The 27,331-nt window shown below is 49.7% G+C and overlaps 2 protein-coding genes across 2 annotated transcripts in view; both read right to left on the bottom strand.

The window, feature by feature from the left end:
- Nucleotides 1–365, bottom strand: part of BTD (biotinidase) — a 9,539-nt gene extending 9,174 nt beyond the window's left edge. Inside the window, exon 1 of the mRNA XM_006883329.1 lies at nucleotides 123–365. Within this exon, the coding sequence (XP_006883391.1) occupies nucleotides 123–365 (243 nt within the window). The remainder of the gene's footprint in view (nucleotides 1–122) is intronic.
- Nucleotides 366–475: 110 nt separating this feature from the next.
- LOC102872370 (basic proline-rich protein-like) lies at nucleotides 476–27,331 on the bottom strand. The gene is made up of 5 exons (XM_006883402.1): nucleotides 27,290–27,331; nucleotides 8,724–8,799; nucleotides 4,366–4,558; nucleotides 3,247–3,584; nucleotides 476–492 (listed from the first exon to the last, which is right to left on the bottom strand). The coding sequence occupies exons 1-5, from the start codon at nucleotides 27,329–27,331 to the stop codon at nucleotides 476–478; spliced, it is 666 nt and encodes a 221-aa protein (XP_006883464.1).

The raw sequence follows: 27,331 nt of genomic DNA, 5'->3' as shown, positions 1-27,331 counted from the left end.
CCGAGCTAGCGTGCAGGCTGCCCGGTCGCCATGTGCCGAGCTAGCGTGCAGGCTGCCGGTCACCACGAGCCGAGCTAGCGTGCAGGCCGCCGGTCGCCAGGCCCAGGTGAGGCCGTCCTTGCCTTCTGTGCCGCGGCCGTCACTTGCTGCTCGTAGACGTCCAGATTCTGGCTCATCAGCTCCAAGGCCTGCTGTCGGCTGACGAGGACTCCAGGGTCAGCGCTCAGGACGGATGCGTGCTCGTACACAGCAGCCACGTAGCAGTCGTCTGCATCACACTGGTCCACCGGGCGCTGGCTGGCCTGGGCACCCACGGCGACCAGGTGGCAGAGGAAGAGAGCGAGGTTAGCCCTGGCTCCAGGCATGATGTGGCTGTGGACCTGCGGTGGACAGGGGGACACAGCTGAGTGCACTCCTATCAGATGGGGACTGGACCTGCGATGGGCAAGAGGACGCAGCTGAGTGCAGAGTCCTGTCAGATGGGGACTGGACCTGCGGTGGACAGGGGGACACATAGCTGAGTGCAGAGCCTATCAGATGGGGACGGGACCTGCAGTGGAGAGGGGTGGGGGGCAGAGCTGCATGCAGACCACACCAGGAACTCTCTTTCTGTGGCTGCCGTTCATTTATTAATCCCAACAACGACCCAACATCACGGCGGCTCACAGCGTCCCCTTCTCCTCAGGAAAGGCTGCGTGTTCTCCTCCAAATGCGGCCCGCGCAGGCCACGCTGCGTGAAAGGCGTGCATTGAGACGCTCCAAGCAGATCCACCAGGCGGTGATTTTCTGTCCCAGGGCTGAGCGAGCCTCTCACAGCTCGCCTTCCTGGCAGAACACCTGTTGACAGCATCAGCAGCCACTCCAAGAGTCTTACGTAATTCTGAGACTGTCTGCCCTTCACTCTGCCACAGCCTACGCAAGCCCACGACCGGTGAGCCAGCGGCATCCGCGCCCATCACCGCGATCCCTGCATCCAGCCGCCTGGCCTGGCCAGCAGCCCCCCAGGATTAAGTGTCCCTGCATTTCTGCGCTGCTCACAAAGGCTGCAGCTCCTTTTTCTTGGCACGGCATTCTTATCTAAGGACAGGGCAATGGCTGACCTCTGCTAATATGTCAGCACTGACCACCTGCGCTGTGCAGATGACACAACGGCACACACCGAGAGTGAGGAGGACCTCGGGCGTTTGCTGCTGGAGGTCAAGGACTGCAGCCTTCAAGAGGAATGACATCTCAACATCAAGAAGACAAGAATCCTCACCACTGGGCCAGGAGGCAGCATCATGACAGATGGAGAAAAGACTGAGGTTGTTAACAAATTCATTTTGCTCAGATTAACAATCAACACCCTTGGAACCAGCTGAAAGGAAATAAAAAGACAAATTACATCAGGAAAATCTGCTGTCAGGGACCTCTCCAGAGTGTTAAAGAGCAATGATGTCAACCCAAGCCGTGGTCTTTTCACTTGTTTGCTGTGCATCCAAGATCTGGACAATGACTACGGATGACAGAAGAAGAATCGATGCCTTTGAGTTTGGTGCTGGAGAAGGGTACTGAACATACCATGGACTGCCAAGAGAACAAACAGGTCTGTCCTGGACAGGATAAAACCAGGCTGCTCCTTGGAGGCAAGGATTTTGAAGCTCCATCTCACAGTTTGGACATGTTGCCAGGAGGGACAAGTCCTTGGAGAGGGATGTGATGCTTGGGAGGGGAGAGGGTCAGCCCGGGAGAGAAGGACCCTGGATGAGATGGCTTGACTCAGTGACTGTGGCAAAGGGGTCAGGTGTGTTAGAGACGGTGAGAATGGCTCAGGATAGGGTGGGGTTCAGAGCCACTGTTCAGAGTCGCTATGTGTTGTAGGGAACTTGCCAGCAATAACCACCACAATCTGTTCTGGGAGAAATGCAGCCAGTGTTCATTAGAGGCAAGGATGGGAAACATCATCGACATCCTCTGTGCCTGTTGTCAGGGAGCCAGTCCCTGGAAGAAGACGTCACACTGGTAAAGTGGACAGTCCGAGAAAGAGGAAGCCCCTATACGGGTGAAGGGACACAGTGGCTTCAACAGTGGCTGGAGCAAGTCAGACGTGGGGAGGCCGTGCAGGGAGAGAGGAGGTCCCTGCACAGGACGGGGGGGACACAGCGGCCGGAGCACAGACGTGGGGAGGCCGGTGCAGGACCATGCACAGCGTCCATCTGTTATGTGTAGGGTCACTATGGTCAGAGCTGACCCACTGTCACCTAACAACAACAGCGACAGCTTTCTCTACGACACAGAAAAGAAGTGTCGCTCACAGGACAATCTGCATTTACTTCCCTGACCTCAAGAAAAGCCCTTTCACGTTACCCATCTGCTTGTCTTTGTTGCCTCATCCCAGAGCCCTGGACTTAGTCCTTTTTCAATCCTTTTGAAAACAAACTCCTTTTGCAGAGATTAAAGTGCCGTTTTCTATACCGTAATCTAGGGTGTTTACTGGAATGTAAATGAGTAATTTCTAGAAGGTAGAGTCACCATTGTGTACCGATCATTGGAGATTATTAGAAGGACAGGACAATAGTCTTCCCCTGGAACGTCCGTGTCCCCCTTCTCCAGGCCGGAAGAGGAATCTGTGTGCTAACGTGCGTTACTCAGTGGTGCAGGATCGGCAGGCAGATCTTCCGTGAACAGTCTGGCTCCCACTGAGCCCCCAGCATGACGGGCCAAGGCGGTGAGCATGGGCCAGCCCTTTGCCCTGTGAAGAGGGGCAGACTGGCCAACCGCCAGGGCGTCGAGAGTAAGCACCAGGCGAACGAGGCCGGCAGGTGAATGCTGTCCTTTGAAGAGGACGTCCCACACTGCCCCAGTCTCCGCTTGTCTTCTCTCAAATCCAGACTCTGCAGGCTGTGACTTTATCTTTCTTCACAAGTTCTAGAAGCAAAGTCCCTGGAGCTTTTGCCAAGTTCAGGGTCGGGCTGGAGAAGGCTCACTGAGAACCAGAGCAGGGCCTCCTCACGGCCAGCGCGGCCCCATCGCTATCACCTCCCTCCCCAGGGAGAGAGTTCCTGACCGAACGCCCAGCCCGGGGTGGATGCCATTCACTGGGGACACTGTGAACTACACGGTCCAGAGCACAAGGGACCCTTCAGGGGCCAGTCAGGAGTTTTCAAGGAAAAACAAAGGTTTCATTGCTAAACCTTCTATCTGGATTTTGCCTGAGGACAAGCATGAAATGACTGAAAATGCCTTGAAAATGTGTTTTCCACTCACTTTGTTCCTTCATGGTTACCAGGGGCTTGCTTGGGGGAGGGGTTTTGGGGGGAAGGTTGCCTGGGGGAGGGTTGTTTGGAGGAGGGTTTCCTGGGGGAGGGTATCCTGGAGGAGGGTTGTTTGGGGAGGGATGTTTGGGGGAGGGTTTCCTGGGGGATGTTTGGGGGAGGGTTGTCTGGGGGAGGGATGTTTGGGGGAGGGTTGTTTGGGGGAGGGTTGCCTGGGGGAGGTTGCCTGGGGGAGGTTGTTTGGGGGAGAGTTTTGGGGGGAGGGTTGCCTGGGGAACCTTCATCTTCACAGTCACATTCATGTTTCTGGAGGACCGAGCACCCAGGGACCTGAGGAGGGCGTACAGGAGTTAGGTCCTGGTGGAAAAGGGTCGGGGTTGGGGTGCAGGCCAGCTGTTGGGCACGCTACCCCGACTTCCCAGGAGGGGCTGTCTGCTGCTGCTGGAGCTGGGGACACAGGACACAGTGTGACCCCAGAGGACTTACAATCACACACAAGGAGAACACGAGCCTGCGAGATACCATGTGTCTGTCTGTCTTGAGGAGATCAAATCTCTGTTCTCACCAATCGCTGGTGTGTGAGCACAGGGGCTGGTGGTCAAGGTCGTGCAGTCAAGCTGGGAAAGGTGCGGTGGACAGAGAGGGGACGACCCTTGACGAGGTGGACCGACAGGCTGCTGTGACAACGGGCTGGAACATATCAGAAATGTTGAGGATAACACAGGACAGGACAGCGCAGATCTGTTGACAGGGTGACCACGAGTCACACTCGACACCTCACAACAACAACAGGCAGGACGCTGGAAAAGGTGGAGGTCAGAGGAAGAGACGGAGACCCTCAGCGAGATGGACTGAGCTGGTCGGTGACCGCAGCGTGTGAGGATGGCGCAGGGCAGGGCAGGGTTCACATGTCACTCACAGGGCCGCTGTGACTGGACTTGACAGCCCCAAACAACCACACACAGAGCCAACCAGGTGGGAGGCGGCGGAGAATAGGTAATTACAGCCCAGGAGACGCAGCCCCCGGCCCTCTGCAAACAGTGCTGATGGAAGAGATGTCACATTAAAAATGCTGGTTTTCACTCTTGCTGGTGGCACACATGCCCCTCACGAGAAGCTGAGTGGGTCCTCGGCCAGGACACCAATGCCAGGGGGCGGCTTTAGAGGGTCGAGCCTGGGTCCAGGGTCCTTGGGGCTGACCACTGTATGTACCCATGTGCAGAGGAGAGGGGCTAGAACTCGGAGCCCGAGGGCGGGGGCTTCTCCAGGACCCAGTGGTCGAGCGTCTTTGGCACTGCTCAGGCCTGGGGTCCATGGGGGACGGGGGAGGCGGCGAGAGCCATGTGTCCTCCCACAGGAGGGCTGTCCCAGGACACAGACGGACAAGCCATGTGTCCCCAGCTCTGCCTCGTCCAGCCCTCCTCACACCCCGAGGGGGCACCAGCCAGGTGAGAGGAGGACCTGAGGTCCATGATTAAGGGAGAGCCTGACACAGGGACAGCAGACAACACGTGACTATGACTGACCACAAACAAGCCAACAACTAGAATGTCAGGCTGGGCGGGGCTCTGTGACCCCATGGTAAGGAACCACATGGTCAACCCAAAGGCAGGCAGTTCAAATCCACCAGCTGCTCCACAGGAAATGGAAGTGACCACGGATTTTATCCTTCACCTGACTTAGATCCCACGCCTTCCTCAGTGGGTCCAGGGAGATGACCACGGAACATCCTCCAAACCTCCTTCCTCAGTGAGCCCAGGGAGATGACCACATGATGTCCTCCAAACCTCCTTCCTGTGTCCTGTGCTGAAGCAGGAGTGAGAAGAGGGGGTTCCTCCACCGCCCATCTCCTGGTCACTCCCCACGTCCTGTACAGTAAAAGCCAAAGTTCTCAAAACATGCCAGCAGGGATCATCGGAGACAGAGAAGGAATGAGGGGTGGCGGGGTGGGGGAGGATCATGTCATCTCTAAATGAGCACCCCTGACCTTTAATGGTCCCCAGAAGCCAGCTTCACATCTCCCAATGCTCTCCCGGCGCTGGCCCTGACCATGACGCCTTTTCTAGGCCAGGAAAAGAAATCAAAGTGTAAACCCCACTCTGTAAATCCATTTCAGGGAAATGTGGCGACGTGTCAGTCACCAGGTATTGTGATGTGCAAGGAAATTTCCCCCCACTCTGCTCAAAGACTCATCTTATGATCTAGCTGTTTGCTTTCGACTGACACTATTACAACAGGCGTTTTTGGAAGAGCAAGAAAAGGCAAGGATTGTTATGAAGGTAGTTTTAATATGGTAATTTCAGAGGTGGGTGCCTACATTTAAAATTTCTATTTATAGACCCATTGCTTTTTCAGATAAAAGATCTCACCACTGTTTGCCTGTCAAAGAGAGTAACGGTTCCATGAGAAGAGAAGGCAGCGGGAAAGCGGGAGAGGACCGGCCACGTCCTAAGGGACAAAGCAGGGGACTTGGTGACTCCCCAGGAATCAGCGAGGGGTTCAGACCCGTGGACAGCTGACAAAGAGCCAGGAAGATACTACGAGGCTCCACGTGGTCTAACCCGGTCCCAGGAATCTCGTGATTTCCTTGTCTGAATTCTTTTACACAACAAGGTGAAATAATGTCCCTCTCGGCCTACTTTACATCACTAAAACCCACAGGGCGTCTCTGGTCCCTCACTGCCATGTTTCCTGGCCCTGCCATCCCTCCTGCCCGTCCTTCCTCGTCTGGCCCCTCCACTGTGGTCTCGGAGTGGACAGCTTGGCCCAAATCCCCCACCCACAAGGTTCCTGATGCCCCAGCTGAAGGGGTCCAGGGAAAAGGCCTGTGTGTGGAAACAGTCAATGGCATCAAGAGTTAAGGGAAAGGGAAAAAACCAGCACTGGGTGAGGAGAACTAAAAAGCTGAGGTTTCACATTTTAAATTATGAAAAAAAATGTTACTATGGCCATGTACCTCTGTACCTAGCAGGGATAAGATTTAAATTCTACTGCTGATTAGACTACTTTAATTTGTTTTTGTTGCTGATTGCCATGGAGTCGACCAGGACTCATACCAACCCTATTAAAAAAAGGCCTGAAGCCTTTCTATAACTATTTATCATTTATCAACATTCATAGAGTTTCCAGAGTCATGTGATTTAGGAAGTGGATGCCACTCCTGCTTAATTTAATTTGTTGTTGTTGCTGATTGCCTTCAGTCAAGCACGACTCATAGTGACCCTATAAACAAAAGGCCTGAAGCCTTTCTGTAACTTGACATTTGTCAAAGTTCACAGAGTTTCCAGAGGCAAGCGGTTCAGGAAGTAGACTTGGAGAGACCTCGTACGACCACACCTGCAGCTGTCAACAACCACAGGTTTTCAGACGGTGATCACCAGGCCGTTCCTCCTGGTCTTGGTCTAGAAAGTGCCGTGACCCAGTTAGCAGCCAGCACGGACAGACAAGAAGGGTGAGGTACAGAAAGCAAAGCCAAGTCTCCTCCGGGGTTCAGGTGAGGATTCTTGTCATCAAACAGTAAACCATCTCCAGCGCAAACTGCCCCCCAGAATCTCCATGCAGTGAAAGCTGCCCTTGTGTGAGTTATTCAGATGAAAGGCGGTCTTTGTATTTCACTTGGTGTGGACAGAAAGCCCCAGACAGATGGACTGGACAGGACCCCTACTGCCCCCCTGTGGACAAGCCACTAACCCAAGTGACATTTGCTCTTCCAATCCACACAAGAGCGATTCTCGAGCACACGCCCCCCTCTCATCCTCTTCCCTTCACTCCTCACTCTCTTCCTTTACCTCCTTTACAGTAAAAGAGACCAGGAGGATTTTTATTTGATGAGTTCTGCATTTTATGAAAATGGTGTCACACTCGCCACGCTTCCGCAAACCACGCCAGCCCCAAGCTGTAAGCTGGCTGCAGCCGCTCTCCTTCCTGGATGTGACAGGATGTGCGAGGAGGGGTGCACAGTTCCCCTCAGGGGCTCCTGGCAGGGCGAAGCGCTCTGTTGTGGTTGTGAGGTGCCAAGGAGTCACCTAGGACTCAGCAACGCCAGGAACAAGAATCCTGAAGTCTGTCCTGCTGCACCAGCCCGCCGTGACAGACACCGCCTCTGCCCATCTAGTTGAGGGTCTCCCCTCGAGGGACACTCCTGTATTTCAGTGCCACACGGCATTTTGCTCAGAACATATCTACATTTTCAAGCCACTTCTAGGGTTTTATCCCAAGTTCCCAACAGGTGAGGAGGAATGGCACAGTGGTTGCAGCAATGGACTCCGGTGTGATGGACGGTGAGGACAGGACAGGGTCCACGTCCATCATTCACAGGGTCGCTGTGAGTCACAGGTGGCCCGAAGGGACCTAACGCTCACACACGCTGTGGAGGGGACAGTGGGATTCACTGTATGATGGGCAAAACCCCCGGGAACACTGAGTGGGGGGAACCAGTCCAGGAACATGGCTGCTGGTTCCTGGGGCAGGAAACGCTAGTCCAGCCTTCAAAGACTCCAGTGGTGCCTTCTACGTGGCTGCAGGACAAATAACCCACAGGCATTCGGGGGAAGCACTCCCATGTGGCCTGTAGTGTGCAGGCTGCATGGGGCCCCGGTCCCTGTGTCAGTCACCGTCACCGCAGACCACCAGACCCTGTGTCCAGACGTCTGGACGCCCAAGGCCCAGAGAAGCTGCGCTGAGAGTATGTTCTCAGGTGCTGGTGGTTCTTCGAACACCCCTGGAGAAGACGGTGCCCAGCAGACGCTGCTGCCCGCAGGCTGGCCCTGCCGGACCACAGTCCTCCTGGACAGAGAACTCACACCCCCCACCCCCAGGCTCCGCAGGCCACCCACTAATGACAGCTGACCCCCAGTGGGTCTCCCAGGCCCTGACCAGCACTGCAGGACCTGCCCGTCTGTCTCCAAGGAGCAGCTGGTGGGTTTGAACTGCCAGAGTGGCCCCTGTGTGAGTACCTGGTGCATCAGAGGCCAGGCTTCAGGGGCCCTGAGACTGCTGAGGCCGCGACAGCCCCCCCACCCGCTGGTACTCAGATGGCAGGGATGAAACGGGCAACAGAGTCAAGGACCGTGCTTCCCAAACCAAGACAGCACGTCTTCACGACACACCCTCTGTGCCATGATCTGCCTGGATGCCGTTCACGTATGAGAAAGTAGCCAGACAGGCTAACGGAAACGCAGGACTCGGCAAAGCACCTCGGAGGCCGCTTCTTCCAGAGAGACCCGGGCAGGGACACTGGGAGGGCAGAGAGGGCAGCAACGAGCGAGCAGATGGGGCCAGGGGCCATCGGACTGACTCCCGCGGACGGTGCTCTGGACCCAGCCTCGGGGAGGACACGGGTCACTATCAGCACCCTGCGGCGGTCAGAGAACAGCACAGGCTCAAGGACGATGGTGGTCTCTATGGGCCTGCACCCCCACAGCCATCGTCTCCAGCCTGGCCTGGCCGATGTACAGTGATGGTCACTACCCCCTGAGCTCAGGGCCTGTATCTCACTTCCTGGAAGCACAGTTTCTGCTTGAGTTACATGCTGTGTGCATTTCTCCTACGGGGAAGGCCTGGGTTCAGACGAGACCCCCGTAGGTGTGTCCTGCAGCGCCGAGTGCTGAGATGCTGTGGGTGAGGAAGGAGTGTGGGCGTGGGGACGGGCGCTGTCACACCCTTGGCACCCTAGTCAAAGCAGAGAGGAGTGTCCAACTGCCCTCTGGGACAAAGGGTGCGCCTAAGCCAGACAGGTGACAACCAGGGCAGAAAGGAGCCCAAATCCATTTTCCCAGAATCTCGCCCTCTTCTTGAGCTAATCCCCTTACGACACTGACAAAGGACTGAACGAGGACCTGAAGGCAGCTGAGTGACAATCTAGAAACACATGGACACACCCTAAGTCACATAAAAAATCAACAGCCTGGAAACGTAGTCAAACATTTTAAGTTGTATTTTAAAGATACAAAACTCAAGTGAGGAGTTTGGAAATCTGGCATAAAGCTGGGTGTCAGATAACACACTGCATAACTTCCTAAAATTTCAAGTCATTGAAAAATTAGAAGAAACAGATAGAATTAACACCTAAACTATAAACACCAAGATGTTTGTATACAGGCGACGAGCAAGAACAGATTTTAATAAGAAGAAATCATAAACAAACACTTTGGAAGATCAGAACTTAGGAGTAAAGCACAAAATAAAGACAGAAACCATCCAAACCCGCAAAATAAAAAAAGGAAAAACATAAGGTCTCCTGAACCAGTAAAATGGTGAATAACAGCGTCTTACCAGTAAAAAGAAGTTTGACAATCGACAATTATGAGTCACAGTCAATTTCTTGGACTTTGTCTTAGAAAGTAAAAAAAAAAAAATCTGTGAGGGGTCAGCGTTCCGAGGGGATACAGCCTGTGAGCTTTCCAGCGGGGGCACACAGGCTGCCAGCCCAGGTAGGAACCTAGTTCTGTAACCCTGGGTAAGTTATCTCACACGACTACACCCCTACACACTGGAAATAAAAGCACCTCATGTCGAGAACTTAGCTTTTAGTAAATGCAAGCTGGTAAAAAGTGAACCATGAGCCTTAGATGTAAAGCTGGGAACAAGGTAGATACGAAAATTCGTGTTTGTCAACCAGGTGGAAGACTGGATACTGCTTACAAAAATGTGTTCAGGAAGTGTTAATCAAATGATGGTGTCATTATGTGCCGTCAAGTCGCCTGCGACTCACAGCGACCCTGTGTACAACAGCCCTAAACCCTGCTCTGTCCTGTGCCAATCGCACTGTCTCTGACACACCCACCCCCATTACCCCAGTCACTGAATCAATCCACCTCATAGAGGGTCTTCCCCTCCTGTGCTGTCCCTCCACCCTCCCGAGCATGACGCCCCTCTCCAAGGATCACATCCTATTTTCATCTTCTTACCTGATTAAAGCACGCACATGCCAACAAAAGTAAGGAATGTGAATGAGTGATGAAGGTGGAGTCGTTTTGTGGGGCTTTAAAATGCTTCCTTAAATGTTATGTTGGTTTGCAAAGAAAACGATAAAGAAAAAAATGGAAATAGCTGGAAACTAGACTCTCAAGAGGCCCCAGTAGTGCCTCCGTTCAGCACTCTGTTGCTAGCTTAACAGCCAAGAGTTCAAATCCACCAGCAGCTCCAGGGGAGAGAGAACTTCATGCTCCATCCATGCAGGGCAGGTGTGTCCAAGACAGTGAGAGTGGCAGGGTTCAGAGCTATTGTCATAAGGTTGCTATGAGTTATAGTCAACTGATGGCAAATAACAACAACAGACACACACACACACACACACACACACACACACACACACAAAGAGAGGTAAATAGTTAGTTAGACAGATACACATCCAAAGTCCTAAAGAGCAGTATTGTCTGATGACTAAGGTGTGTCTAACTTGAACCAAGATATTGTCAGCTGCTTTCTATGCATCTGAAAGTTGAATCATGAATAAAAATACCAAAGAAGAATCGATGCTCTTGACTTTGGTGCTGGAGAAGAGCTCCGAATATCCCATGGATGCCAAAAGAATAAATTTGTCTTGGAGTTAAGTGCAACCAAGGTGCTGCTTAGGGGCCTGGGTGGGGAAACCTGTTCTCACACACTGTAGGCGTGTGGTCAGGAGGGAACAGTCCTTGGGGAAAAAGACATCGTGCTGGGAAAGGCGGAGCGGAGAGCATGCGAGGAAGGGCCGTAGCGGGCTAGGCTGACACGGGACTTTAGTGGGCATGGCAGGGATGTGGAAACGGTGTAGTGCAGGGCACGTTCAGATCTGCTGTTCCGAGACGCTAAGAGCTGTAACCGACTAAATGGCACATAATGCCAACTACACACGCACAGAGGAGAGGAGTCAACACCTCTCCTTACTTGGGTTCTGGATTATAACGCACGCATCACATATGACCCGGACGCCCTGGGCCGAAGAGTTAACCATCGTGGTCCTGAGAGTTTGTTACCACGCTGGCACACCTTTCTGAACGCATCTCCAACCCAGGTCACTCAGGAGCCCCGAATCAGCAGCCTGGGGTGGGGGGACTGGTAAGCCTGTAATAGCTTGAGGTGGCATATTACTAATTAAAAGAACCATCCTGTTAGGTGCTATGAGTCACCGTCTACTCATAGCTGGCCCTCCAGTGGGTTTTCAGATGCTATAAATCTTAAGGAAGGAGATGATCAGTATTTCTCCCACAGAGCAGCTGGTGGATTCAAACAGCCTGCCTTTGGGTTGGCAGTGCACCTTCTTAACCACTAGGCCACCAGCGCTCCCTAAAGAGGCCTAGTAGAATCTAAAGTAAGTTGTTATTGTTGTTTGCCCTTGAGTGGAGTCAGACCTGACAGTGGACCCTCGACCCTCCAGCAGATTTCAGAGACTGTAAATCACACGGGAGAAGACTGCCCATCCTTCTCCCACGGAGCAGATGGTGGATTCAAACCATGCACCACTGGGATTGCGTTACAGCTTCTAATCACTAGGCCACCAGGGCTCCCTAAAACAAATAGAAGAAATAAGATATTGCCAAATAAAGTCAAATGATCTGAAAAAGTACCCCGAAGAACTTGTGTGAGTGAAGATTAAATAATGAAAGTGATATTTCAATGGATACATTTAAAAAGAAGCAACGTGATGGCCAAGGTGAGATTGTTTTGTGACATCAGGATTTCAAGTTAAAAAAAAAATTTCTTAGAATGTACCACAGAGATGACTGAAATTTTAAAAATTAGATAATATGTAGATGTTCACTGAAATGAAAAATAAATACATTAAAATAAAAAATTAGATAATAGACATGGCAGAGGATCACTACAATAAAAAACTAAAAGAGGGACAGACAGAGAATAAGTAAGATGGTCTGTCATGCATTTAGTAGCAAGGTTAGAGGGAGAAACACAGCTATACTATTTGAAGGATAACGAGAATTTTCCATATGGGTAAACTTCAGAAAAATAATCACTGCAACAGCCACAAGTTTTCCAAGGCGGCCCCAGGCTCTGCAGGGCTCATTTCTGCTCCTTTTCGCTGAGAATCTGTATTTCAGCCCCGCACTGAATCAGCACCCACGTTTTCAGCAGGTGAGTTAGGGATCTGGTTAAACCCCAGACGTGGATTCAGCACACAGGAGAGGAAATGCGAGACCGCGGCCCTGTCCGGCTGGACTGGACCCCGGTGAGGGGCTACTTCAGAGAGCGGGACAAGGACAAGAACTGGCTGTCAGACGGAACCAGAGGACCATCCCCTTTCACACGCACGGCTGGCAAATGAGCAGTCCAGGAACTGCAGACCCAGTCAGTGCGGATTAAACAAGAAGCACATGGTCTGTGCAAAAGTGACAAGGAAGAACCCGCAAAGGAAGGTCCTGCCAGAAGCCCCTCACAGAGAAAACACTGACCAGCCCCTCCAGAAGACCCTCACAGAGAAGACACTGACCAGCCCCTCCAGAAGCCCCTCACAGAGAAAACACTGACCAGCCCCTCCAGAAGCCCCTCACAGAGAAAACACTGACCGGCCCCTCCAGCAGACCCTCAAAGAACAGACAGACACTGATCAGTCCCTCACTGAGCAGACAGAAACACTGCCCAGATGTGGCGTCACAACGAATCCACCTGGAGCAACTGTTCTTTAAAACAAGACACACAACCTGGAACAGGGGTTTAAAAAACATAATAAAATGCTGTCTGGCAGAATCCTGCAAAGAAGTCGGAGGGGAAAGAGAAAGGGAGGTAAAGCAGGAGGGGTGAGGGGGACGCGGCCGCAGCTGGTGGAGGTGTCCAGGGTGGAGACTGAGCAATGAGCGAGGGGAATAGGCCTGCGGAAACTCAGGGGTCACTGCCAGAGGCACCGGTGAGCAGGCCTCAGGACACACACCCCCAGAAGGCTGCTGTGAGAGAAAGGAAGCAATATGTGGTGGGCATGTGTCTGGTGACCCCCTGTACAACTGTTTCCCCTGGGTGGTGGCTGCTGTGTGGCATCGGGTCAGAACCGACCCACAGAGACCTTCCAGCAGGTTTCCAGAACCTGTGAATCTCAGCGAGGTTTCTCCTGCAAAGCACCTGGTGGATTAGAACTGTATGCCTTTGGCATCACAGTGAGCGCAGCTTCTTAGCACAGGGGCCACCTGTCCCTGGCACCTGTGGAAAGTCTCAACTCGCTCCTACTCTACAGAGTGCATCCAGGGGAAGGGGTGTCACGGGAGCCATCTGAGGAGGGTCATCCTGGGCGAGGCTGCCTCGGTCAGCTCCACCCTTCAGGGCACCTCCAGGGCCCGAGGTCAGGGAGGCTGTCCTGCTGGCTGGCAGAGAGCAGCGGCCCTTCTTCAGCGCCCAGGAAAGGAATCCACAACGCCCCGCTGAGTTTGAGGTGACCTCTGAGCCCACAGGCCTGGCCCACACACTGTGGGAGAGCTGTAAGCTGTGCCCTGCCCCTTACCCCACAAAAGCAGTTAGATAAGAGACACATGGTGTTATCGGCTGCTGGGTGTGTGGCAATGTTACACAACAGAGGCGGTTAATACTGAATCAAACAGGAAAACCCACAAAACACGTTTGTTTCTGATGGCCTTGCACCCTCCAAAAGGCATGTTGAATCCTAACCCCCAGATCTGTGGGTGTAATGCAGATTAGGAATAAGGTTTCCATTGTTATGTTAATGAGGGCACAACAGGGCAGGGCATGTTAGAAACCAACTCCTTAGAAAAAGACACAGAGAGGCAAACACAAATGGGGGAAACCCTCCGCTGAAAGCAATCCAAATATCCACACAGGAGTGTGGTGAGTTCACTCTGCAGACACAGAGGGAGGCTGATGGGGGGTCCTCATGTACCCACACAGGAGGGTGAGTTCACGCAGCAGAGACGCAATGAGAGGCCGGCAGACAGCCCACATGTCTCTGGCCCTGGAGTGAATTTCAGGGTTACTTATACAACAAATCAGGGCTGCACACACACAACTATTCTTAGAAAGGTTGTCGTTTTGTGCCATCAAGTTGGAACCAACCCATAGCTTACCCTCCAACGTGTTTTCAGAGGATGTACATCACACAGGAGGAGATTGTTCTTTCTCTGAAGGTGCAGCTGGTGGATTCAAACCATGTACCTCTGGGTTGTGAGCACAACACCTTACCACCAAGCCACCAGAGCTCCCTTATTCTTAGAAATAGGTTTTTAAAACCTTCTACACAGAGCTCCCTTATTCTTAGAAATAGGTTTTTAAAACCTTCTACTCTGTAAGGGCAAACTTAAAATGCTTCAGTGCTAGGAGGACATGTTTGTTTACCCTATGTCTGTTGACCGTGACTCACAGAGACCCTGTGAACAAAAGACCTGAACCCCCGTCCTGTCCTGTGCCGTCCTCAGCATCTCTGACACACCAGAGCCCACTGCTGCAGTCACAGTGTTAATCCACTTCACTGGGGGTCATCTTCTCTTTCTCCAATCCTCTACCTTTCCCAATGTGAGGTAAAAAGGCAAAAGAGGCAGAGAACCAGATGAAGTAAAACAATTTATTATCGCTCTCAGGCGGGTTCCGAACACCCAGGCCGGAGGGAGGCAGCGGGGATGGGAAAATTACAACAAAGGGTTTATGAGCAGGAGGGAGGGATGTAAGTCGATCTATTCAGTGGTCAGCTCTCTCTATTCGGTGGCCAGCTCCCTGTAGAGGGCATTATTGGGAGGTCCCTGTCCATTCCCCTGTATGGAGCTGCCCAGGACCCTTTGGGTGGGTTGTGTCACAGCAGGCGTTAAGCAGAAAGTGGCCAGTGGTCGTGCTCTCTTCTGATTGGCTGCATCATTGGGCTGTTTCCCAAGGGGTGCATCTGCTCAGAATGCTGCCCAGCTTCCAGGTAACCTTTCACCCAGAAATGCGTCTGTGGTGGTGGTGTTGCTGGTAGGTGCTGTGACTCACAGCGACCCTGTGAACAAGGGATCGGAAGCCTGTCTGTCCTGCACCGTCCTCACCGTCTCTGACACACTGGAGCCCATGCGTGCAGTCACTGAGCCGGATCCTCTCACTAAGAGTCATCCTCTCTTCCGCTGACCCTCTTCCTTCCCCAGCACGGTGTCCCTCTCTGAGGGCTGGTGGTTCTTCTCAAGAATACATCCAGAGGAAGCGAGACCACCACGCCTGCCTCTGGAGAGTCCTGTGGTTGTACTTCCTTCAGGACAGACCTGGTTTTATCTTCAGTCTGCTGTTATGTGCCGTTGAGCTGACCCTCCAGAGGGCTTCCAGAGGCTGTAAATCGCACAAGGGGAGAAGCCCATCCTCCTGGATAAGAGCAGACAGACTCACAGGGGGTGCTCCGTTTGGCAGCCCAACTCCTTACCCACTGAGCCCTGGAGCGCTTGGCCCAAGGTGTATTCAGTCCTCTTTCCAACACCACAATTCAAAGACATAGCTCAGGATGGACGTACTGTCTAACAAGATAGTTCTATTTCTTTGAACTCTTTCAGTGAAAGCATGTGGAGTAAATTTGTCTTCAGTTCACCCACTTCTGTCCTGTGACATCAGCTGCCACCCCCTCCACGTAACCACACTCACACCGCTTCTGCCCTGGCTCCTCATTTCATGGGTCCGTCCTTCCTGGACCCTTCTGCACTCTGTGTTTGGACACTCTCTGCCCTTCTGATGTGACAGGACCGACTGTTCCAAGAAGCCGTTTGGAAGCCGTTTCTGCTCACAGCATGGCCTGTTCACTGCTTGGCTTAAAGAAAGGTGGCTCCTGCAGGCGGGCTCCTGGCCAGGTTTGGGGGTATCAAGGGCCATATTCTCGGGGGTCCTGCCACCCTCTGTCAGTCCAGTTGCTGTTGTGAGCCATCTAGTCAGAGCCGACCCACAGCTGATCCTCCAGCGAGTTTCTCGGAGGCAGTTAATCTCATTGGAGGACACTGCCCGTCCTTCTCCCATGGAGCAGCTGGTGGATTTGAACCATGTGCCTTTGGGATTTCCATTTCGCTCTTACCACTAGGCCACTAGAGCTAAGTTTCAGCTTTCTCTGTGTGTTTGAATTTATTCTACAGTTCAAAACTGACCGAACATGCAAGCAAGATGCATTAGTGATAACTGGTAACGGGAATGCAAAAGCTGGAAAGAGTAAAGAAGGACTAGGAGTTGGAAAGTATGGGCTTTGTGATGGAAATGAGGCAGAAATAGAATGATCAAATTTTGTATTTTCAATGACTTATTCACTGCAATTACCTTTTTAAAAAGACACAAATGATGACTTTACACAAGGGTGTCACCTGATAGGAATCAAAGCAACCACCTATGTGGAAGAAACTGTTGCAGAAGTTCAATATCAGTAGTCAAAACTAGGCCGGGGTAGATCAGACCATCAATTATTCTTGTGCAAGTTCAAACTGAGGCCAAAGAAAATGAAAATAAGTCCACAAGAACTAAAATATTATCTTGAATCTATTCTATCTGAATTTCAAGATCATCTTGGGAATAGGTTTGAGGCATTGAACACCAACGATTAAAGATGGGATAAACAGTGGTATAATATTAGGGACATCATCCATGCAGGAACAAAAGCTCATTACAAAGACAGAGGAGAAAGAAAGAAAAAAACCAAAATGTATGTCAGAAGAGACTCTAAAAATTGTGCTGGAGCATTGAGAAGACAAAGCAAGGGGGAAATGTCAAAGTTGAACAGAAGATTTCAAAGGGCAGCTCGAGAGGACAAAGAAAAATATTATCATGGAATGTGCAGAGAGCTGGATTTGGGGAATAAAAAGGGAAGAACTCACTCTGCATTTCTCAAGCTGAGAGATCTGAAAAACAAATTAAAACCTCGAGCTGCAATATTGAAAGATGCTATAGCCAATAAAGTGAATTATCTAGAAAGTATCAAAAGAAGATAGATTCACTGTACCAAAATCAATGGGATGTCAACTGACTTGTTTCAATTAACAGATGCAGCCTTGGATGCGTTCACCAGTCTATGCCAGAAAATCTGGATGAGAGCTGTCTGAATAACGGATTGGACGAGGTCCATATTTGTTCCCATTTCCCAAAAAGGTGATCCAACTGGATGTGGAAACTATCGAGCAATATGATTAATGTCACATGCAAGGAAAATACTTACTGCTGAATATCATGCAAAAATAGCTAGAACTCTACAGGGAACTGTTAGAAATTCAAACAGGATTTAGAAGAGGCGGTGGCACCAGGGATTTCACAGCTGATGTCAGATGGATCCTGGCTGAACGTAACGAAAACCAGAAGAATGTCTATTTGTGCTTTATTGACTATGAAAAGGCATTTATTTGATTGAATGGATCATAACAAATTGAGAAGAATGGGAGTCCCAGAGCACTTGATTGTGCTCACGTGAAAACTGTACCTGGATCAGGAGGCTGTTGTGTGAACAGAGCATGAGAACAAGGCAGGGTTTAGAATTAGGAAGGGCATGCATCAGCGTTGTATTCTCTCTCCGTACCTCTTTAATCTGTATGCTGGGAAAATTATTCAAGAGGCTGGACTCTAGTAGGAGAAATGTGACATCAGGATTGGAGGTAGACTCATCAGTAACGTGTGTTATGCAGATGACACAACCTTACTCGCTAAAAGTGAGGAAGGTTAGAAGCATTTGTTGCAGAGGAACAAGGAATGCAGTCTTCAGTATGGATTGCGTCTCACTATCAAGAAAACAGATTCTTACCACTGGACTGATATGCAACATCATGACGGAGAGAAAAGAGACTGAAACTGTCAACAACTTCCTCTTGACTGGATCCACAATGAACCCCTGGCACCAGGAGTCAGGGAGTCAGGAGACACACTGCACTCAGGGATCACTGGGAAAGTCTAAAGTTAGCAACCTCTACCAATTATTGAGGAATAATATGTCAGTGTGAGGACTAGGGGGCGTCTGATTCAGGCAACGGTCTTTGCCATCACCTGCCATGCATCTGAGAGCTGGACAGTGAATAGGGATGACAAAAGAACTGGTGCCTTTGATCTGTGGTGTTGGAGAAAAGCACTGAACACCCTACGGACAAATAAAGTCTTGGAGAGGGTGCAGCTAGAGCGCTCTTTGGAGGCAAAGATGATGAGGCTTCACCTCACATACTTGGGGCATGATGCTGGGAGGGGCTGTTCCTTGGAGAGGGACACGATGTTGGGAAGGGTGGAGGGTCGGCAAAGGAGAGGAAGACCCTCGGCCAGGGGGACAGTCACTGCCACAAACGGGCTCTAATGTGTCAGGAAGTGTGAGGATGGCACAGGGAAGGACAGTGTTCAGATCTGTTGTTCAAAGGGACGCTGTGAGTCATACTCGACTTAACGGCACTGAACAACAACACAACAGAGAAGTTCATAATCTTTAAAAGTGAAGCATTTGAGAAATCAAATAAAAAGATCAAGTTATTTATAAGAGGGGAAGAAAGGAAAGAAGCCCCATCAAAACCCCCATCAGTCTGTGGTCAGACTTCACCGCAGTAATGCCCACGTGAGTAAGAGCCTTTACACTGGGAAATAAAATGTGAACCAAGAATGTCATCCTGGGCCAAACTGTGGCCAAAGCTTCAAAGGAACAGACTCCAGTTTGGCAAATACAAATGCACAAGTAATATTCTTCCCATCAGCCCTTCTTGAAAATAAGCAGAAGACAAACTTCTCTCAACCAAGAGGGGAATGGAAAAACATCAGCAAAAGAACTGACAAAGATGGTATTAAGAGGCTGCCAAATACAGCCAGAGCGGCATGACCAGGAAAAGGTAAAACCGACAGATGCACGCTTCTTAAGATTGAATCCCTGTGAGCATCAAAAACTTTCCAACAAGGTGAAATGAAAATCTACTGACAAGGAAAAACATTTGGCAATACTATCTGACAAGAGTTTCAAAACAAAAGTTTACACAACACTACGAGGCCTCCACAAGAAAAAGCCTGACAACCCAATTACAAAATGGCCAAAAAGACATGGAAAGACTTTTCACAGAGGAAGACATTCAGGTGGCCAACAGACATGAAGAAATGGTCAAAATCACGGGCAATAAGAGGGAAGCAAATCTAAACCACAATGAGATACCATCTCACCACAGTAGCAGTAGCAAAGTTTAACAGGACAGAAAGTAAAAATGTTGGGAGTGAATTGGGAGAGACAGGAACTCGCATACACTGTTGGTGGGACTGTAAAACGGTACAACCACTCTGGAATGCAGTTTGGCGCTTCCTCAAAAAGCTGAACATAGAACTTCCATATGACCCAGCTATTCCACTACTTGGAATATACCTCAAGAAAATGAGAATTGAGGCACAAACGGAGATTTATACACCAATGCGCACTGCAGCATTATTCACCATTTCAAGAATATGGAAACAGCTTAGATATCCAAATACAATCGAATGAAATGATTAATTGTGGTACATTCACACAATAGAATACTAGGCAGCACTCAGGAGCAAAGATTTAGAAAATTACTATGTAACTTGGTAGAGACTGGAGAGCATTGTTCTGAGTGAACTAACTCAGTCTCATAAGGACAAATACTGCATCAGACCATTATTGTAAACATGGGATAACTAGAAAAACGTGTATGTGGGTCCAAGGCAGGAAGGGGTGGGGTCAGAGGAGCGAGGGTAGGCAGAGGGGAAATCACAGGGTGGCACAACCTGGTGGGTGGAAGGGTGGGAAGAAAAGGAAACGAGAAAGATCTAGCAGGGATCAATGGGAGCCACAGTCCAATGGTGATTAATTTTACAAAACACAATGAATGGGAATGACTGTATGAAACACAATGAAGGATAGTGTGAGACACAATGTATACAAGTTTTACATGCAACCTAATACAAAATAAAAAATCTTAAAAAAATAAATAGGAAGGAATTTTATTTTCCTTGTCATTTTCTTTTAGTAAGCATTACATAAAAATAGTAACACAGGCTGCTGTAGCAGTGGTAGTGTTGTTTCACCAACAGGAAAAATGCTTTTTCAGTCAATGTTCTCTAAACCCTTTGATGCATAGTAGTGATTTAATCTGCCTATCTCTTTCCATCAAATTCCACTGGTATTGAAAATGGGCAACCCTTTTCTCCTTGCCAACATTGGTAAACCTGGGGATGTGTGTGGTGGCTGTTCTGGGAATAAGCAAACACAATGTCACAACGGCAAATCTGGAGAGGATCTCAAACAACATGAGGCACAGGGCGATGGAGACGGAGAAACCAAACTACCGTGTTTGCCAGACAAAATGGAAAAGGGGCAGATAAACCTGAACTGCAGATTAACAAACACGCTGGAAAAATACATACTGAAAGAATGACTTCCTATTACCTGAAAATAAAATTTCACTCTGTGTTCTGGGTTTGTATTTATTGACTTTGTGTTTATGGTGAAATCTAATGCCTTCAAGCAAATAACTACCTACCATCCTGATGCCAGTGTGCATCTCTTGACATTAAGGCTTATTCTTGCCCCTTATAAATTTTGAATACATATGGTTTTTTTAAAAAAACAAATCCTTTTATTGGTTTGCATATAATCATTTGTATACATTGGGTTTTACCCACGTACTTTGTGTTTTATACCACTGTTCATATACACTGTTGTTCTGTGCCATCAAGTCGTTGGTGACTCATAGCAACCCTAAGTACAATAGCCCTAAACCCTGCTCTGTCCTGTGCCAATTTTATTGTCTCTGACACAGCCATCCTGATTACCCCAGTCACTGAATCAATCCATCTCATCAAGGGTCTTCCTCTCCTGCGCTGTCCCTCCACCCTCCCAAGCGTGACATCCCTCAAGACTGGTCCTTCCTTGCAACATTTCAGAAGTATGTCTGACGCAGCTTCAGAATCTTTGCCTCCAAGGAGCAGCCCTGTTTAACCTTCTCCAGGGCGAACCTGTTTGTTCTCCCAGCAGTCCATGGTATATTCAACACTCTTGTCCAGCACCACAGCTCAAAGGCATCCGTTCTCTATCATCCCTGGTCACTGTCCAGCTCTCTGATGCATAGTAAGTAGCTGTGAAGCTTTGGCCTAGATGAGGTGCACATAATTACCACTGTTCTCTGCCTGTCATCAGCCTGTCTTTTCAAGCCCCCACTGACCCCTTCCCACCCCTGCACCCCCTCTACCCCTCACCTCTGCTATCCCTGTGATGTCCCCCTTCATTCCCTTTTTGAACACTCATGTCAAGTCTCTTCTGGTCAACAGATTCCTCTTTTATTTCCTTAAAACTTATCATTGAAACATCCTGGCCATGTGACCTACAGTTTGCAGCAGGATGAGTTCTGCTGATTAGACAGACCTGGTGCAATCCAACCTTCACCTCTGTCCTTGGTCTTTCTGGAAAATTCCAGCTGGATCCAGAAATGGGATCAGATTTTGGCTCATTGCTTTGTCAAGACTGTGGGTGGTGGAGTACGCATTCACCCGGAGCCACATTGCTGTATTCATCGGTGACCTCAGGACCACACATGGAGCTTAGTGCCTTTATTCAATCACTGCTTGCTGCTGTGAGGTGCCGTTGAACTTCCTCCAGGACAGCCTTGTTTGTTCCTTTGCCAGTCCACGGGATATTTATTCAGTACTCTTCCCCAGCACCTCAATTCAAAGGCATCGCTTCTCAGTTGGCCATCCCTATCCACTGTCCAACTCTCAAATGCAGAGGAAGCAAGACCCTGGCTTGGGTCAGGTCAGATAAAAGAGGAGGGAAAGTGAGCGGAGAGCAGAGGACCCGAGACCCACTGAGAAAGACCCTCCAGGGGAGGAATGTGTCCTCCAGGGCTCAGGGCTCTGCGGGAAGTCCCTGACACAGGGAAAAGGCAGGACACACAGTGCGTCCCAGGACACCAGGCCTGCAGATGCTGAAGGAACCCTGGACCTTCCTCCAGCACCCTCAGACAGACCGCCTGCCCCTGGAACCAGCCGCCCGAGACTGGATTCCCAGCCTCCTCCACAGGGAGACAACAAATGTCTCCCTGTTACAGCAGCACTACACAACTGAGACTCTGGTATTCCAAATATGTCACTTCAATTCTTTTTAACTGAGGTGTTTTTACAAATGGACAATCCCCTTCCTCTACACCTAGGGAATCAAATGCTCAATTCTTTCTTCCGCCTTTTAAAATTCAGTTTTCAAGACAATGAATCAATCCTTTATTGTTCTCTGAAGGTGACAAATATTTTTAAAATAACCTTATAAACTCATGAATTTATGTATTTGCTGGGTCTCTAGGCACTGCAATTATTCTTTTTTTTAAACATAAAATTGCCCTTTTTAAAATTTTCTACTAGCTTATTTACAAAATTAAAATATATTGTTTTCAAGAACAGATTCTTTCCGTTTCCCTCACCCCCACATCCATCAAACTGTACAACTCCATGATTAATCTCCCCTCCCCCCGCACATCTTTATCCCTCTCTGCATCCACCCTCCCCCACCCCTCTTGGATCCTTATACTCATTCTACCATAATGGTTTTATAAAATATTTATCCTTGTGGGACTGAGTTATTTCACTCAGCATAGTGCTCTCCAGTCCCTCCCAAGTTAGGTAATAATTTACAAAATCATTGCTCCTGTGTGCTGCATAGTATTCCATTGTGTAAATGTATCAGAATTTCTTTTCCATTCATTTGTGGTTGGACATTTGGGCTGTTTCCATGTTCTTGCAATGGTGACTAATGCTGCTATGAACATTGGTGTACACATCTCCATTTGTGCCTCAGTTCTCGTTTTCTCAGGGTATATTCCAAGTAGTGGAATAGCTGGGTCGTAATGGCATTTTTATGTCCAGCTTTTTGAGAAAACGCCAACCTGCCTTCCAGAGTGGTTGTACTGCAATTATTCTTATTACTGAAGGTCACCCTGTCCCTGACTTGGCCAGCGGTAGCCTCCTCAAGCTGTCTCTTTGTTCTTTTTGGCATAACTTAGCAGTTTTCACAGCCTCCCTATCTGATGTTACAAGATGTTCCAAGCTTCTCTTGTGTATTTTCTGGCCCAGTCTTGGGAGCAGCCATTTCCCCAAGAAGTCCTAGTTCCCAAACTGGTTCCTTGAAAAAACTAATGAAGCAATAAACCTCTCTCAATGTGTAGTCAAAGACCCAAGCAACAGGCATAGTAAATGAAAACGGCACTTGACTATGAACACAATAAAGTCAATGGATTTCTCCTACTGAAGCCACAACTTATTCTAAATAAACATAAATTAAGGTAGTGTGGTATTGGGACAGGGGTAGAGAAAGAAGATTCCAGAAAGGAACCCCATGTGTGAGAGAACTTGATATATGTCTGGAGTGGCATTACGAATCACTGGAAGAAAATTAACAAGGCTCTAGGTGGTTCTTGAATGTTCAGATACCTTGGTAAAGTGATTATAAAAAGGTCCCTCTGATCACCATGCGTCCTGGGTCTGAGCTCAGCTCTGTGACCACTGGACGACGGGACAGGACTAAACGTGGCATTCACCTTCGCACAGCGAGGCTGATCTCTGTCATCCCTACAACCACCCAGCGTTAGTGACACAGCTCCCAGGTGCCACGGGGTCACCCACCAGAGGCAGCTGACCACTGCCAGATTCTGAGTCCAGCGGAAACTAGCAGAACGGCCCCGCCAAGTCCAGGGCAAGTGACCAACACACAGAAACAATACTTAAATAAAAGCTTGGTTTAAGCAATCATGTCTACATGGTTACATGGCAAATCTAATGAGATTGATATGACAAAGAGAAAATGCCCCGATTTCTAACCCATTATTGTTGCTTTGTGCCAACACGTCAACTACAACTCCCAGCGCCCCTGTGGGCAGCAGCTGTAAATCCTACTCTATCCTGAGCCAGTCTCACCATCTCTGACACACCTACCCCCTTCCCCCATTCACGGTGTCAATCCATCTCCTAGAGGGTCTTCCTCTTCTCCACTGTCCCTCCACTTTTCTGAGCATGACGTCCTTCTCCAAGGACTAGTCCCTCCTGGCAACAAACCCAAAGTATGTGAGACAGAGTCTTAAAATCCTTGCCTCCAAGGAGAAGCTTGGTTTCACCCTCTCTAGGACAGACTTGTTAGTTCTCCTGGCAGTCCATAGTATCTTCAACATTCCTCTCTGGCACCACAAATCAAAGGCATCAATAATTCTTCTGTCATTCTTGGTCATGACCAGCTCTCTAATGCCCAGCAAGTAACTGTGGAGACTGTGGTCTGGATTGGGTGTGCCTTAGTCTCTAGAATGACATCCTTGCTCTTCACTCTGGAGAGGTCCCTGAAAGCAGATTTTCCTAATGCAATTTGTCTTTTTATTTCCTAATTGCTGGTGGCAAGGGTGCTGATTGTTGAACCAAGCAAGCTGAAATTGTTAACAACTTCTTCTCCATCTATCATGGTGCTCTCCTCCTCCTCCTCCTCCTTCTCCTTCTTCCCTCTCCTCTCAAGCTCTCTGACCACCCACATCCAGAGGGTTCAAATCCACTGACTGCTCTGTGGGGGAAAGGTGGCTCATCTCCTCCCACGTCCCTTCAGAGCCTTTGAAAACTGGCTGGAGGGTCAGCCATGAGTCAGTTCCAACTCCACAGCACACAACAACAACAACTATATATACACATCCGCTGTCAGTAACACAAAAACCTTGAGGGGTTGTTGGGTTGGGCTGTTTTTATGAGGGCTGTTGGGTTTTTTGTGTGTGTGAAATACTGGTTTTTGCTGGTTGGCACAAGACTACAAACTCCAATGTCCTTTCCTCCCACACAGCTCAAACGGAAAGAAACTAACACACATAGAGGGACTGAGCACTCACACGTTTGAGCATTTGTCCTTACAGACGGGGTGGGCTATGAAGGTGGTAGGGTTTTAAGGGCAGTACCAAAGTCTCAGACTACAGGGCGGAGTGTCTGTCTCTGATTGTCACTGGCACCTCATACTGGATGCTTTCACGCAGAAGGTGACGCATGGCCAGTCGGCGCTCAGAGGGGGGAGTAAGACTCGCACCTGCTGTTCAGACGTCTTAGTCACACCTGAGGCTGGGCCCCAGTTCCAATTTCTTTCCAGCCATTTCCACAACCGGACTACTGTCCCACTGCCAGCTGCTGGTAAAACAAGTGGTTCATTCCCAGGAGAGAGATGTGAAGGAAGCCAGACACCTCCCTGGAGAAAACAAATGGGGAAACTCACTTTCCTTCAGCCTTCTCTGTACCTCAACGTCCCCCGTTGGCCCCTAGCACAGTGACGTCCTCCTGAAAAGCACAGAAAAGACCCTGGGAAGAGCAGAACCTGGGCCCGGAAAGCCAGCGCGGGAAGGAAAGCTTCATTTTCCGTGTAAGGCTGAAACCAAGACCATGCAGCCCTGGGCAGGGAAATTCCAGAGCCCTAGTGCACTGTGGCCGGGAGCAGCGACAGAATTACTAGAAAACTCTGCTTCCATGAGCAAGCGTCCAGAAGAGCCTTAAGGACTCAATCCACCCCACCTTTCCTCCAACTCCCATTCTCGAGATTCCTCAGTTCCACTGAGCTCAACTGCTGCTGCCTCTGCTCCAAGGATGACTCAGTCTGCTGGTTTATGCCATTTTCTGCTCTTTCTACAACAGGAAACACTCTGACAGACCTGTGGTTCACACACGGTAACTGTCGGACAAGGAGACAGGTGACATAATGGGAAAGGCGAGTTGTTTGCCTTTCTGGGTGGTCCTGATGGAGAGACACCACAATTCTAGGGCATCAGAGCCAACAGGTTTGAGCCACTGTGTCTCTGGGGCCTTCAGCCTCCTGATCTAGCTCGTCAGTTCTCTTGGTTTGTTTGTTTGTTTGATATCATATTAAAAATGCAGCCTTTACACACAGTTTTGTTAGGTGCTGTTGAGATGAGAATTTCTAGCAATCCTATGAATAACAGATCTGAGCCCTGCCCTATCCTGAGCCAATCTCAGTCTCTGACATACCTACTCCCATCACCCCAGTTACTGTGTCAATCCATTTCATCTGGAGTCTTCCTCTTCTGTGCATGATGTCCTTCTCCAAGGACTGGTCCTTCCTGGTACCATGCCCAAAGAACGAGAGACGGAGCTTCCAGATCCTTGCCTCCAAAGAGGAGCCTGGTTCCTCTCTCTGCAGGACTGGACTGTGTTCTCTTGGTGGCCCATAGGATTGTCAAGACTCTTCAACATATAGACACAAATTTAGTTCCTGGAAATGTTCACATTTATGTATAAGGAGATAGAAGACTGAAATGCCACAAACAACTGAAATGTCCATCTCAAGATCAGCTAATAATGTGTGAAGACCACATTTAGGACAGCGCACAGCTCTGTGGGCCGGGGAGGGAGCTGCACCGAGGGATGGATGCATGTGGGCTTCCTGGTATCTGCAATGTACTTCAGAAGCTAGAGGCTTGGTACAGAGAGTGTACAGTAAACCTCATTCATTATGTGTCTGAAAGGTGTCACATTAAACATAAAAAACCCATGTCATTATTAGATAATAAATCACAGGTCAACTCCAAGGAAAAGAGGCGATTTGGAACGAAGTTTAACTGTTTAAACTCGAGGGCACGAAACTGTCTCTCCCAGAGGCCACACACCAATCAGGGCCCACACGGCTGAGCAGCACCCCGAGATTCTGCCTCAGAGGCACTTTGCTTTCCTTCTGACAGAGCAGATGAAGAGCCAAGCTAAGAGATAAGGCACAACATAGAAAACTAAAGCGAGTGTTGCCGTGATGTGACGGCAAACAGAAGGAAAAGCGAGGTTTAAACACCGTGCCCCGAGCCCCTGACAGGCTCTGCCCTGTGGGCCCTCCAAGCAGAGTTCACTCCTGGCACAAGTGTGGTGTCCAGACTTCTCCGCCTGACAGATGGCTCTCACGTAGCCTTACATACAGCACTTTGCAGGGGACTGTACACAAAGCCAGCACCCTGTCCAGGACATCACACGTCCAGGTGTGGCTGGGTTTGCCGAGCAAAGAACAATGGATGAACACAAAGCTAAGAGGAGAGACGGAGATTCCTTCCAGAACAGTCCCTGTTCTGGCTCTCGGTCCAAGGTGAAGTCCAAGGGGAGGCCCTGGCGGCCTGGCCTTGGGCAGGGAGCCCGTGTTCTCCAGGTCACGTGCTCACTGGAACGCTGCCATGTCCTTCAGCCGTGCCAGCCTCTGCCAT

Source organism: Elephantulus edwardii, unplaced genomic scaffold, assembly GCF_000299155.1.
Source record: "Elephantulus edwardii isolate Elephantulus edwardi_28Jun2011 unplaced genomic scaffold, EleEdw1.0 scaffold00027, whole genome shotgun sequence".
NCBI classification, from domain to species: Eukaryota; Metazoa; Chordata; class Mammalia; order Macroscelidea; family Macroscelididae; genus Elephantulus; species Elephantulus edwardii.
The sequence above is the reverse complement of the archived record's forward strand: the minus strand, read 5'-3'. Positions and strand labels throughout refer to the sequence as shown.